Source organism: Leptonychotes weddellii, chromosome 3, assembly GCF_054177405.1.
Source record: "Leptonychotes weddellii isolate Sample4059 chromosome 3, ASM5417740v2, whole genome shotgun sequence".
Taxonomy (NCBI): Eukaryota; Metazoa; Chordata; class Mammalia; order Carnivora; family Phocidae; genus Leptonychotes; species Leptonychotes weddellii.
In genome coordinates, this window is record NC_138371.1 from 74295632 (window position 1) to 74311495 (window position 15864).

The 15864-nt window shown below is 35.8% G+C and overlaps 1 protein-coding gene across 8 annotated transcripts in view; it reads right to left on the bottom strand.

Moving 5' to 3' along the window:
* The window catches only part of MBD5 (methyl-CpG binding domain protein 5), a 433945-nt gene that overhangs the window by 35415 nt on the left and 382666 nt on the right, over positions 1–15864 (bottom strand). For all 8 annotated transcript variants that reach the window (XM_081814476.1, XM_081814477.1, XM_081814474.1 and 5 more), the window contains 3 exons: positions 15761–15863; positions 14518–14698; positions 7526–9661 (listed from right to left, as the gene is read on the bottom strand). In XM_081814476.1, coding sequence (XP_081670602.1) covers positions 7526–9661; positions 14518–14698; positions 15761–15863 — 2420 coding nt within the window. The remainder of the gene's footprint in view (positions 1–7525; positions 9662–14517; positions 14699–15760; position 15864) is intronic.

Below are 15864 nucleotides of genomic sequence, written 5' to 3' on the forward strand. Positions count from 1 at the left end.
TTGGTTCTTAAGTGTTAATACTGTTGTACACATCTTTGTATGTGCACAGAGATGACAAATGGAGAAATAAGGTGTTTTAAAAATGTCATTATACCAGTTTGATCTATAATTTCCAATTTAGAATAAATACTACTTTATGTTAGAAAACTTTTTCTAAGTGAAAATACCCAAATTCTAAGTTAATATGCCCAAATACTGATTTTTATCCATAAAAAATTCAAGAACTAAGAAACGAGTCATATAAAAGATACACCTTCACCATTTGACCTTTATCATTTGCTTTGACAGTTGTACTTTAAATGCAAACAAGGTCAATGGTAATCCTTAATAAAAACGAATGCCTGTAGAAGCAAGAGAAAACATCATGCCCTAGTGAGTCTAATAAATATAATTCACTTTTCAATCCCATGGAAATAGTAAAATTTTCTCTATATTTAAAGGATTGATTTTAAAAAAATAAAAAGATAACTTGTATGAGAAGTCTAGATCTTCCAACAAGACATTATTTTAATGGCATGGTATATGTTTTTACAAAAACACATCAATTTCTCTCCTCATGCTTTGGATCCTGATGTAAATTCCTAGCATTCCCTTACCAGAAGTAGGCAGGAAGACCTAGGGACTAGTGGCTATTTGTTCCCTAAAAGGAAGGAGGGAGGGACCCCAAACCAAAGCACTCAGAGAAGGGGAAGAGGGGGAGGAGATTGAATGCAGCATCTAAGGAAATGTTCTCTACCCTTAACAGGACGAAGCTGCTGGGAAGGTGGAAAACCAGTGGAAGGGATGCAGCTTGAATACTGGAATATGTTTGAATCATCATCAACATCAGTCTTGTGGTGGTAATGGAGTCGGACAAAAAAAAAAGAGAGCGATGTGAATTTTTTTTTTTTTTTTGCTACTGATCATGTCTGTTTCCTCTCTTAACACATAGAATCACTCTGAAAACTTACTTGCAAAAATGCTTGAGATTTTCCATTGTTTACTCAAGTAACAAAGTTTTGGGTTTTCTTACAAATGCTTTCTATCACATTTTAAAAAATATTGTAAGGAAACAAATATTGAGAAATTAGGTTAAATCCCCTTGCTTGGTGGGATTTCTGCTCTTTGAATATGGGGGTAGAGTCAGTTAAAATGATTCAATATTCCATTCAGAACTTCTATCTCCTTATTTTGTTTAATGAGCAGAGCAAACTGAGTTTCTGAGTTATAAATACAGTTAAATTTGTATTCTTCCATTATATACTACTTTATCTATAGTGCTAAAATAGTGCTTAGCACATACTAGGTGCTCAATAAATATTTGCTGAGTTAATTACCTCAGGAATATTCTAAGACAGTTTAGGCCTATCTGGGGCTGCAAAACCAATTTAGTATGCCCCATTATATTTTGATAAATGAAATCAAAAAATAAAAATACATTGTATAACTAGGGTATTATTTTGTGCAAAATGTTATATATGAGTGCTGGGTCATGTTCCATTAGTGGGTGATAAAATCATTTCAGTGGGTCATGACTGTCTTAAAGAAAAAGAATAAGATAGGGTAAGACAGAATGGGATCAAAAAGCTCAGAGTATATCACATATGATAAGAGTTTTTTTAAAGAGACTTTTGTTATACATTAAAAACATATCTCTAGTGGATTATAATGCAACTTAATTTCTCACTTTAGGAAGAAGTACCAAAAGGTTGAAAAACACTGCCTTAAAACCAGGCCTCTGAATTGCTCAACTTTGTGGGGAATGGTCTATGGAGTTGTGCTCCAGGAAGCATGTTTATTAGGCTCTCTAGGGTGAGAGGTATCCCTGTGGAGTTGCAGCACAAGAGTCCTGCTCTAGGGTCTCTATGATAGATATGCTCCCTTATACCTGTACCCATGGGTGTTGGACAGATAACTCTGAAATTTCCTGGAGCAGCTCTCCCCCAGGAGTATCTCAGCAACTCCTTCAGACTTCTGTGTTTAGTTCCATTTTTAATCTGTAAGAAGGTGAGTTGTTACTTTGAATTTTCAAGAAGTATAGTTCTTACAAAATAATTTTTACTCTACTCTTTGCTTGATTGGCATTAATGTTGTTTTGATATGAGTTCCTATAAAGGAAGAACTCTATGATTTATCTAGTACTATATGCATGTGGAAATTAAATCTCTTTTGATGATGCCATAGAAATATTTTTAAGCATAATTTTAATGAGTCAAATTCTTGTAGAGTTAACATTTACTGCCTAGAATTTGGGTACTTTTAAAGCTGCGTCAATGTTTTCAGACCACTTGATTTTAGTAAATAGTAGCTTAGGCATGTCCTAGAGAACTCAAGGACTTCTAGTGACTTCATAAGTGAGTTCAGTGTATTGCAATGGAATAAAATTCTCCCAATTTGCACACTGGGACAATTTATTTTTTGAAAGGTACAAAATAGATCATTGAATCAGCAAACATATCACACCACTCTGAGTTCTGTTTTCACCTTTGATTATACAGACTCAATGTCTAAAGTCAAACATATTTTAACTCCTTCTTTTGTACACAAGGAAACATTAAACCTGGAATATGTAAACAAAACAAGTGGTGGTTACCCTGATAATCGGAAACCTTCTTAAACAGCAAGACATTGTTGTTAAAATATCTTACAGCAAAGAAGAAATGGCTCATTTTGCGAAAACTTAACTGAAAGAACAGACATAGATTTTTATCACACAATCAAGAATTTAATAGAGTTTTGGTATTTGGTTAAAAAACAGAGCAGAAGGCAACTTTGAACCTAGAAGCCTTGTGCATCAGATGAGGGATAAAATCTAAGCATTTAAAAAATTTGGGTGGAAATACTTTTAATAGCAACTATTATTAATTCAGTCACAACCTTAAAGGAGCCTTTGCCCTTCTTCCCTCTACATTAGTCTCTATAAGACTAGAAAATTATTTCTACACAAATTTCCTGTATCCCGAGACGGCTAACTTATATAGTACAATCCATTCTTGAGCATTTTTATCCCACAATCTTTTTGCACCTGTAACTTCAAATGTAGGGCATGACAATGTCCCTTTATTTATTTATTTTTTTACTGGCATGTTCTGAGAATAAATAAACACATAGAACAAAAAACCAAGCTCATTACTTTGCAGTCTTTTACCCAAGGTGTTCTTTTGTGGTCTCTATTTCATTTTCTTATACCTACCATATCAATGGCTGTACTGAGTTTCAATCAAATGTATTTTGTGCTGAAAGAAAAACTCTTTCTTTTCCAGAGTTTTTAAAAAATATGTATAAATATCCATGACCATACATTTACTCATAGGTTTATTTACATTCTTGTTAGTCCATGTATCTCTAAGAGTTAAGGCAAATCAAGGTTTGAATTATTTTCTCTTCTGGTACAAACTCATACTCTGCCTCTTCAGAGGATTCTATTCACATGTGTTTAGAAGAGTTGATTAAATATTTTTTTATTAGAAAAAATAAGAGAATATAGAAGGGCTTTTAAAGTGAAAAAGTTGTATTTCATGATTATCACAATGGAGAAGGTAAGGTTCAGTTATTAAATTGGTGAGCAGAGTAGTCTAAATCTTTTTTCTTCTTTGAAAATTGTAAAAAACCCCAAGCCACATGGACACTGACAAGACTAGGTCCTCTGCAGAGGCTGAGGTTCCTGGCACGTATGGTTTTGTTCTCTGGCCAGCAGGCAGGTGGCACGGGCCTGATAAAATTTGCCAAGCAAGGGTACTTGCTCTTGGATTCCTCCCTAAACCAAACACCACAGGACACGTGCTGGAACCACTTAAATGCTGAAACTTGGCTCTCTTCATAAAGGGAAAGTTGCTTTAAACGTACACTACTGTTGGATTTCAGAACATACCTGCATTCAGCAGTTTGAATGTTTGGACTGAGAATCAGGAACTTTGGGGTTTGGTTGCCAGATCCACCAGAGCTTTGCTTTACAACTTGAGGAATGTCAGCAAGTATCCTACTGGTCATTTTCTAAATCTGTTACATGGAAATATTAAACTTTACTTGTAATTTGATATCCAAAAAGTTAATAGAAACCTGTAAACGTTACAAGCAAAGTGCTCAGAGAGCTTTCATGGGAAGGCAATTTCAAAACACCAAATAGAATTAATAAAGTCTTGTATAGTCTTAAATTTTAGAAATATTTTCTAAGCATTTTATATCTTTTATCTGATTTTTTTTTACTACCTCTGCCTCCCATTCCCACATTTGAGATGTAATACATTTTAGAATTCACATATAGGCCTAAAAAAAATCAGTATTTGGGTTGTTTATAATAGAAAAAAATTTTAAAAGAAGTGTCTGAAAATAAATTACCAATCAAATTAAGTGTTCTCAGAGCCAGTGATTTCTTCTCTTAATCAAGGTCTTACTGTAACATTTTTGAGCTGCTTAGGAGAGTGGAAAAGGCACTGGATTGAGCAGGTCACTTGAGTTCTGTCCAGGCTCCGTTACCATAGAGAAGAGTAGGACCATGTTCCTGTGGGGCTCTCCGCCCCCCTGCACTGTGTGATCATGCTCGGAAGGGCAGAACTCATATCTACATAGTTGCCTCCTTCAAAGATCTACTGACACGTCACTCACTAGGAAACACATTCTTATCTGATTAAGTGAGGTGATACAAATTCATTAAAATAAAGGTCACCAAATGTGATTCACAAACGAGGGGCAGTTCTCTTGATAAGTTTGGACATTTCATCTGCATTGACATAAATATCCTAATCATTATATACTATGATATCAGAGTCCAGAGAGAAGGCAAAAATAACTGACTTTTGTCTAAAAGTGCATCAAAAGTTTACAAATGTGGCTTTTAACACTCACTGATGTGCTTTAATTCATGACCTGTTGGGCATTTTTAAAGATTTTGCAAGTGAAAACAGCATTTTTGACTACTAAATGTTTTAGATGAAGAACTTGTACAGCTGGGAAGAAAATGGATTTTAGGATCAGATGAACCTGAGTTCAAATCTTAATTCAGTTATGCATAATCTCGGACAGTTATTTAAGTTCTCTGATGCTCAGTTACTCATCTCTAAAATGGGGGCAATAATACCTTATATTTTGGGAAACTACACAAATTAGAAGTAATATAGGTAAATCATCTGGCACATAATAAGTACTCGATAGCTACAAGCAACATTTTAAGAGTAAAATGCATTTTTCTTCTGATGTCTTACTGGTATGCTAGGAATACCTAGCTGAACTTACAGGGATAGCTGTGATTGTCATCTGCTGGTTCACTCTGCATGCCTAGCCTTGGTACTTATTTGATGGATGAATAAATGTCAGTGTAAATAAATATTTAGGCTGAGCAATTATAATGACAGTACATTCAGTTGGCACAGTTTACTGTGTATCAAAAAGAAACATGGCATTAGAGACTTCTTCAATATTCAACTCATCAAAAGAGATACATTAATTAGTAAATCTACCCATTTTCACAACCAGCTGCACATCAGATCTATGTACATTAATTAGTATTTAATTTTATTAGGTTTAATATTTTAAAAATTCTTACTGACCTAGATTTTCATCAAGTATATGCTTTCTGTTAGCTTACACATGATTGGTCACATCCATATCATTACTAGACATTTATTCTTGTCCCATTTAGCTATTTCTATGCTAACACTTTTCTCATATTAATAAATTTTTCAACCTGTGTGTTTGACACTCCCAGCACTGTCAATCCAGATCTGACGCTTTACAGAGGTTCATGGAACAAGAAAATACATGTCCAAGACTATATAAAATAAGTCTATAAACTTAACATTCAGAAGAAACAAAAATATAAATAAGTGTTGGTCTTTTCCATTATGGATGAACTGCAATACATCATTAATAAAATATATACACTTTGCAATATGAACTCAGACCTGAAACAAAGTAAGTTGAGGTAAGGGGTATCAATTATGTAAAGATATATAATACAAGGAGACTAACAATGTCTCATCCAAATGACTGAAGGCATGCTTAATAAATACGGTATACCTTAAAATAGTTACGGATTTTATGTGGCTTTAATCTGCTAAAAGCATAAGATTAAATTTTCACTCGTGTAGAATTATTCAAAAAGGAATATGAGTCATTGAAAAGTTGGAAGCCCCTTTGGAAGAAGGATCCCGTTAAACACATACAAAATAGGTTCATGAGATTCTTTAGGTTAAGAATATCAAGAAGGCACTAATCATTTCGATTATCTTCTCCATTGTATATTCTTTTTCACAAAAGAGGGTCAATGAGTAGTTCTTCATTAAACACTGACATCCAGACATAGAACATAACACAAGTTGTGGAGGAGGGCAGGTGTTAAGTAGTGACACCAGGAAGGAATACACTGGATTTTACTATCAGCAACACAGACATGTTGGTTCTAATGCTTTTGCAGCACGATGGTATATTACAGTCTACACATACCTACACAGTAGCTTATTAGTAAAAGCCTAGCAGTTTTCTCATCTCCAGTAGCAATCTGGTCTGCAGAGCCCACTGTTTTCGTATCTGAGTAATACTGTCTCTACAATTACCTTTTGTTTCCTCCCTGTCATTTCCTACAAACCTCTCAAATCATTAGTGCTGGGTTCTGGGTATTTTCACGGTCAGATTATCTGATGTCTCAATGAATTTACCTCTTTAGTGCTTCTTTCCTGATTTTTCTAACAATTTTTGATGACTCTATTGCACAAAACACAGTTCTTTCTAATGTGTCTACTTTTAAATAAATTTGTCTCCTTCATTATAGTGGACGAAGAGATATAATTAAATTTGGGTTCAAAACCTTAATGTCAATGGTAAAAATAATGGTTAACTTCTACAAGAAAATTGTAAAACAATTTCAAGATCAAAAATTCTGGAAATCAGGTTTTCAAGCCTTTTTTTATTAGAAAACTTAAATTATTACCTTTTTTTAAAAGGGAGGAGCCAATATCCATTTTTGAATTTTCTCAAACAAATAATAATAAAGGATAGCAAACTAGGTTAAGAGAACACATTAGAAGGCAGCTTTCTACTTCATACAACTTCTAGTTACCTTTTCCTATCCATTCACCTATTTCTGGTCAGCAGCAAGAACAAAAAAAAATCCATTTATTTTTTCTTTTTTGGGTTTTCCAAGATGAGCGTCATTTACCTGAATACAAACAAAAGCTAGGGGAAACGGCTTTTATGTTGGCATAGACCAAGTAAGTACATGTCTCACGAACCGGGAAACCCTGCCTTCTATGGCTTCTTTTGCAGTTTAGAGTCCAATGGTTATATAACCAACTGAAAGTCAAACAAAATTCAAAATGACACAGATTGACAACAAATAACGGAAACACACGGAATCCCCTTGGTTGTTCTTTTTTTCTAATAGACAAATCCCTAGCATTCTGTAAATAAAGTTATAAATACTAAAGAAATGATGACAATTTCACAACGGGGAAAGGATCATTTCTTATCATAATAAATATTTTGGTACAAATTTTAAAAAAACGTAGAAAAGTTTAGTACCTTGGGGTACTTTTCTCTAGTAAAACCATACCTGCTTCAGAACTTGTTTGATTATAGCTGCTAACAATGCTGTTTGGTATCACTGGAGTGGAGGACGTTGAGATTCTTGACTGAGGTGGATTGGGATGTAATGAGTTTCCTAAAGCCACGCCCGACTGACTGAGCATCCCACAGTTCCCGCTAGCCTGAATCTGATTTATTAAACCTGCAAGATGGTGGTTTGGGACTGGGCTGTTACTGTGGACAAAGTTAGTGTTTGCACTGTGGCAGTGCACGGCTTCCCCTCTCAAAGGTATGTTCTGTGTCAGTGAGTTCTGAAGAGCACTGGAGTTCATACTGGGCTCTGTAAAATGCAGCTGGTTAGCAGAGCAAGGCAAAGCAGTATTTGAGCCCCCACAACCCGGGGTACTATTGCTACTCAAGTGAGAGCTTTGACAACTCATAGACTGTAGTAACTGAGACATTGAACTGATGGGAAAGGAACCCTGACCCTGCTTTCTCAGCAAGTCGGGTCCAGGCTTAGGAACTGCAGAACTATCCATTTGAGACTGTCTGAGCAAACTCAACACTGTGGTAGGTGGCTGTTTTCTTTTCCGCAATGAGTCTTTTTGCTGAGACATCAGCTTATCTCTTAGTGCTGCTCGGCCACTTTGCCCTTCCCCTGTCGGGAGAAGCATGTTGGCAGTAGGAGGGAACATGGTGTTTAAAGTGCTATGTCCTTCAGTGTTGCTACTGCCAGCCACAGCTCCAGAATTGCTGCTGCTGCTGCAGTTGTTACCAGCAAGTTTGTTTTGATTTGCTAGCTGTGCTTTGGCTGCTGCTGAGAGTAAACTACTTGCTGGAAAGGAGGCAGCATTGTGCTGGTTCAAGATCTGATTTAAAGGCATTCCCAGCAAACCAGGCTGACTCTTTACAGAACCACTTCCGGCAGATGCAGTAGGAAAACCTGCACTGCTTGGGGTACTTAGTACATTACTCATTCCAGCAATTAATGGGTTAGGGATATCCTTGTACTGATGATGTCCATCGGACTTGGTAGAAGGGCTTGATGGCATTGATGGCCTTGGGGACCCTATCGTTGACCTTGGTGACCTGGGTGGAACCTTAATACCACTACAAGTGGCCTGGGGTCCTAGAGGTGGCATCATGAAATTTCCGTGATCTGATGATGTGGAAGATGAGCGTGATCTTTGGGGCGATGCCTCAATCCTTCCAATTCCAGTCCCCATCATGTGCACTGGGGATGTCACTGGAGAAGGGGACAGGGAGGTTGAAGCTGAATGCTGAACTCTTTGTATGTGACTCCCATGATTCATATGACCAGGTTTTATGGTTGGCAAAGGGAGATTACTTGGCAAAGGAACAACAGCAGGAGGCATGCTTACATTCATCACAGGTACCTGAGAGTGGACATTTGAATGGAAACTAGTTGGATTAATGATAACAGGGTTCTGATTCACCGGTTTACTAGGAATAGGGTCAAGAATGCCAAGTGGATCTTTCTCGGATGTTAATGGCTTTTTCTGAAGAGCACAAGAAGGTGGAGGAGGGGGAGGTGGGCCTTGGGGTGGTTTGTGGTGGAACATTGCTCGTGGTATTTCCATATTAGTTGAAAAATTACACATTGGTTTTTTCATTACTGGACTCTTTGTAGTCAAGGTTGGGGAAAGAGGTATATTAGTCCTTCCAGCCATTGCACAGGATGACTGTACAGGAGAACCATGTAGCATTACTGAAGGTGGAGAAAGAGGAGTCCTATTCAAATGAATAGGACTAGAATTGGGAGCTCCATGAAAACCAGGATTACTTCTTGTGAAAACATCTGGGCTTCCGAGTGGGTCAGTCCTTGGAGAGATTGAGCCATCTCCGTATATCTGGGAACTTGACGATGCTGGGCTGGGCAGGCCTCCGTGGCTACCACGGAATGGAGATTTCTGTCCGTGTTCACTGCTGCCCAATCTCTGCCGGGGGTAGACAGGGTGGAGTTCTTGCTGCTGGCTTCCAGGCAATTCTTGTACATATAGCCTTCCCATGGCATTTGATGATCCAATCATTAACTTGAAAGGATTCTTACATTCAGGCATTACAGAATTTGTAATTCCTTCATGCGACTTATTTCTTACGGATCTTGGAGTTGCTGCCCGTGAAGGTACTACTGGAGTTGCATCTGATGTGAAAGACAAACAAAAATTCTGTTAGTACTCTCAATTCTTTTGTGTTGGCATGGGGGGGAGGGAAGGAAAGGAAGAACTGAGGAAGGGAAGGCATCTGGAAATAGGAGTTTGCAAAAAGAAGCTGTGACTCTATGCAATTAAAAAAAAAGTTCTGTACTCTACAGTAAACTTCGATGGAAAAAATACACATTATTCTCCCTCAGTTGACCAAAAGTTCTCAATAACTGCTCATTATGCTTGTTTACTTCTTATGGGTTGAGGAAGGATGGGGAGCTGAATCAGTATATACTCACATTAGCCATTCGAACAGTACTTATAATATGAAAAATCAAGATTGACAGCCTCTATGGAAATGGTGATGTTACTATCTTGTCAGATTTGAATTTTTTAAGAACAGGGTTACAATAGCAAATTATAATCTATATGGCATATTTTCTTATAAATGCAATTTATATGCAATTATAATGCATTGCTATTTTTTAAAATTTAAATTCAATAAGCCAACATACAGCACATCATTGGTTTTTGGTGTAATGTTCGATGATTTATTAGTTGTGTATTGCATTGCTATATTCACCAGAAAATTTGTTACCCTATAAATGTTTCTGTTACCTTACTGAAACTTCCTCAGGACAGGAACGAAAACTCTTCCTTATCTCAACATTCTCACTGGGAGAGCAAAAGAGCCTTCACTCTAGTGAATTAAGCGAATGGGATTTTGATTCTTTTAAAATGGGAGTGATAACAATAGTAAGTGCTGTGATATCACAATCATGCTTAGCTTCATCAAGTCTGTAACAGTGTAACATTGCAATCTCTTTGCCCTTGATCAGCCATTATTGTAAAAACAGCCTTGTTCAACCAACTTAGGTAAAAGATTGTGACTCTTTTATTAGGATAGAATTCCTATGCAAAATTTACTCAGAAGGCTAAAATCTTCAGTACTGGGTTCCAATTGAGTATTCTCTTTTTATAGCAAGCATTGCTCCCTCCCTGGCTTTTTGGAATCCCTTCAGTTCTTTTGGAGATCAGACAGAATACAGGCAACAAAAGCAAGCTGGCTCATCATACAGAATTTTCATTCTATCATGTCAGAATTTTAGGTTTAAGTTTTTTAGCCCCTGAGGATGTTTAACAATTTATAAAGTTGTGCCTTCTAAAACAGAGATGGCAAATAAAATCAGCTTCATATGCCAATTCCCATCAACTGGTGGTGGCTGCTTAGAGAGCTACGTTGAAAGGATGTCGCACCCTGGCTGGGCTCTGTGAGAAAATGCCAATGAGTCTGTTACAGGCACAGGTGAGGAAAGTGGTACCATTTATACTATATATTGCCCACTGGCAATATATTAGCAAGTATACTTGGGTTCACTTGCAATCAGAGGTATATTTACTTAAATGGATAATCGCACACTTAAGGTAAATATACTTCTCCTACCTGCTAGATAGTATACAGGTAAAATTATAACAATTTCTAAGACGGTAGTTCTCAACCTGAGATAAATAGAAGTCTAGGTAGGCTGCATTAAAGAAATAAAAGAACGAAGTGAACATATATTTTTCTTGGAAAAGTGGGCTTTCTGTTTCTGGTATGGTAGAGATTATTTGATAGAGTGGTTTCTGCACATAATATATGAAAAGTTGAGAACCAATGATACAAGAGAATTGCAGAAGATAAACCCAAATGAACTTATTTTCTTATTAAAGACAGAATTTTAATATTTGGGGCATTGCACCTAGCATCTAGTGAGAGCACAGAACACATAATCATTAGCATTATTACATGATGAACTGTGCCCTTATTAGTAACAAAACCATGGAGTTGTGTTTTTTTTTTTTTTTTGGTTATTTATATAATTATGTACAGTTCAATGCTTAAAAATACAGACACTGGCATTCTTATATTCAACAGAATTTAGAAAACAGCTGTGATTTGGAAAGGATTTCTTCCATACACGGGGAAAAATTGTTACCATCTTTAAAATGACAGGAATACTGAATAAACAAACAAAAGTCATGCCGACATTGTGTTACATTTAGGAACTAAATTATTACAAGAGTTGGCAAATGTAAATGCTGGGCACTCATCAAGTGCTTTCATGTATACTCAAGTAGACCTTTCAAAAGAATAGACAGAAACTAAATATACCCGCATGTATGTAAATAAAGAGGGATGAAAGCTACAACCTGAGTCTCCTTAACTTTTATTTAAATCCCAACCCTATAATATAGTTTAATATTAGGAAATTAAAATAAATGCTATGTCTGAAGCTAGTAAAAGGGTAGCAATTAATCCAATAAAGCATATCATTTTAAAAGGGGATGGAGATATACCTCTTATACCTATACTGGTTAAAGATTTACCTGTAATTTCAATAATGAAACTTGTACGTATAGAGTACAACAAAGGACCTAGATCAAGATTCTGTTAGGGTCATTAAAAAAGTGACAAGGCAGACTTTGCAGAAAGAGGTAAGTAAAATTGATACAATGTGATATGAGAATGACAGCAGATACATGCAAGGTAATATGCAAAATGAAAACGTAGTTATATCAAGGTGGCAAGATAATGGTAAATTTCAAATAATTTATTACTATTAAATGTGTCTTTAAATTGTTGCAATATCTTTTAATTTAAAAAAATGTAGCTCATTAAAAGAAAAAGAAAAATTCCCTAAATTTTTTTTTTCTTACATACCTTAGTGGAGCAATTTTTTCTGATCATTCCTGTTAAAGTTCAAAGGTTAGAGGGTTATTGAAGAGGAGCTCTCTGCTAATAACTGCCAAATTTGTCTCTTCCTGCTCTCTTCACATGAGTTCTAAGTGTGACTCTTCAATTACCTGTATGATGTCACAACTGGTCCTTTTGTATCTAAAGCTGTTAGTGATTTGGCGCCAACTTACCTACGCAAATTTAATCTATTCACTCAAGTCAGGTTAGTGTCCACATCATTTCTTAGTTATGCTATACTCATACTGAATAAGAATTTTCTTATTTCCCTCATATGTCTAAATCTTACCATTTTCCAGGGCTGGTTCAAATCTGCGGTCTACCATAAAGCCTTCTCTGATCACTACAAGTTATACCCATTGTTCCTATTTTTTAGAACTCTGCAGAACAATATCACTTATTCTTCATAAACAAATGCTTTGGTGCTCAGCCATATTTTATCTTGAATTATTACTGAACCGTTAGTTGATCGTAATATTTTGAAGGGAGTTCACATCCTAGCTCATACAAAAAGAAGTTCCTGAGTCTCAAAGTATAGTTCCACAAATTACATATTAGTTATAAAGGGAAAAGTTACCTTAACAATGGACAAATTGGATATACATAACTTTAACCAAGCACTTAAGCTTAATGTCATCAATATGGGATAAATTGACATTATGTGCCTCCTAATGAGGATAGAACATCACCTATGCAGTATTCTATCAAACTGTGTTTAACCTGAGTGTAAAAAAAATATGAAGAAATAATCAGGCAAATCTAACTTGAAGAATATTTGTAAAACTGACCTGGACTCTTCAAAAATAGATTTTAAAAGATGGGGAAATTGGGCGCCTGGGTGGCTCAGTTGGTTAAGCGACTGCCTTCGGCTCAGGTCATGATACTGGAGTCCCGGGATGGAGTCCCGCATCCGGCTCCCTGCTCGGCAGGGAGTCTGCTTCTCCCTCTGACCCTCCCCCCTCTCATGTGCTCTCTCTCTCTCAAATAAATAAATAAAATCTTTAAAAAATAAAAATAAAAAAAATAAAAGATGGGGAAATTGGTGTAGGTTAAAGAAGTGTAACAATTTAGTGCAGTTGTACAGTCTTTGATTGCCTCCTGGGTTTAAAAATCGAAGAAACTATTAGGACAACTGGAATAATTGGAAATTATTAGGACAACTATTTTTTAATTATATACACTGCATTTTAGATAATAAGTGTTAAATTTTTTGAATATGATAATTAGGTCATGGTTTATATAGGTGAACATCCATGTGTACTGAAATATTTAGGGATGAATTGTCATAATATTTGCAACTTTTGACACAAAATGTTAATTGTCAAGTGAAGGGTACTTGGGTGCTCAGTGAACTGTTCATGTAATTTTTCTGCAGCTTTGAAATTAAAAAAAAATAAAAGCATGCATGCGTGTGTGTGGTTCTGTGTGTGGTGGAGGTATGAAAAGTTTCTGATAAGGTGATTTCTCTTAGTAGGTGTTCAAGAAATAGCTATTAAGTGACTGAAAGAATAACACTGGGGGCACCTGTGTGGCTCAGTTGGTTAAGCATTTTCCTTCAGCTCAGGTCATGATCCCGGGACCCTGGGAATGAGCCTTAGTCCCTGCTCAGCGGGGAGTCTGCTTTTCCCTCTGTCCCCCTCACTGCTCTCTCTCTCTCTCAAATAAATACATAAAATCTTAAAAACAAACAAACAAACAAAAAAAAACAACTAACACTGCTAACTCTGGACAATATTGCTGGTTCTGTTTGAGGACTTGATACCACACATCTAAACCAGCTCGGAGAAAGGTTACATTTATTTCCTAAAAACCAATGGTACTTTCGCATTTGTTAGCTCAGCTCTGTGTACTTGCATAGCATTTGTATGTGTTAATTGGTGTTTATTCTGCTCAGTTAACTCAGTGACTTAAATAGGAAATTTGGGGAGACAACTTCATAGGAATTTTTCAGATTAATTTACTATTTGTAAAAAAATGATAAAACATATATAACTTTAAAAAGCATTCTGCATATTTAATAAGGGGACTCAGAAAATGTTTAGCAAAGTGATTTCCAGTGACTCCTCTAGGAGAGAAGTTGGGGAGGAAAATTTCTAAACCTTTCACCACATTACATACTTGTTCCTCCCCCGGGACTGGTGAGCACCAGAGAAGGATGTGGGGCTTCCATGCTTTTGTGAAGTGTAGCCACTGCAATGATTTTTCTTTTATGTATGCATAGCTTTGTGACATCTTCATCTGCTTTAACATCTTCTGCAGTTCTCTGTTTCACAGCAGCTCCAGGATCAAAATTAAACACCTGGAAAAAAAATTCTGTTTAGAATGTCTATAAAAACATTAAATTAAAAAAAAAAAATCTCCTTGTTATAAGAAAAGTTTTGCATAGATTAAGCAATAAATTTGAGCAAAACTGTCTCAAGTTTTTAAATTTAAGAAAAAAACTTTATATATAGTATAATAAATATTTCTGCTGAACTCTTGGTTTTTAGTGACAAAGTAAATAATGAAAATAAGACAACCAAGATAAATATATGGAAAGGTATAATACCTGATAATGTTTCCAATTTTAGATACTTCCTGATGTTACAACAGTACAAAAACAGATGAAGTACAGTTAAAAACCCGTAAGAGCTGACATTTCTACATGCTAACTTTGTCTTTGGCTTTGTATATTATTATATTAATATTACTTTTTCATGGATTTAAAAAGTCTATTACTCTATTTTTAAAAAATCTTATTACTTATTGTGTATACACTTACAGACCGTTTCAAATGCTTTTTGGGGGGTGAATGAGGTGACACAAATAAAAGGAAAAACTATTTATTAAACTTTAGTTCTAAGATTAGCACGTAATATTCAGAGAACAATGACCTGTTCCTATTCTATTCTAAAATATTTAATTATTTAAAATAACTGTATTTTTTACCTAGCAAAGGACTAAAACAGCTTTACTTTTGGCTCGGAGGGTTCAGCTTTGTGATTTTAGAAATATTTGTGGCAAATTTATCAACACCAGTGCAAAAAAATCATATTGCAGATTGAGCAGTTATAGTAGGGGAAAAATACTATTAAACAGTGAGCATGGGTGTAGCTCAAATAAAAGGGTGCTAAAAAGATTCTGATGAAATATTTAATATGAATATAGTTTGTCACCTTTGAACATGACTGGGACTTAACTATTTCCTGCAATTTTAAGCATTCCAGAACGCAAGCAAAAGATATCTAATTAGATAAAGACTTTAAAATGCATATATGATTGGAGAAGTAATATAAAAATGAAATGCCAAATGAGAAAAGCAAATATATGAAACACCTAAAAAAATACAAAACTGCCAATAGATCTATTATTAAATGGTTACCTTGGGAAGAATAAGAGGACATTCCAAGCCACACTTGCATGTTCCGTCAGTAAGCAGGTATGTTTTAACCTGCTCCAAGCAAGATAACAAAGACCCACTGGGAC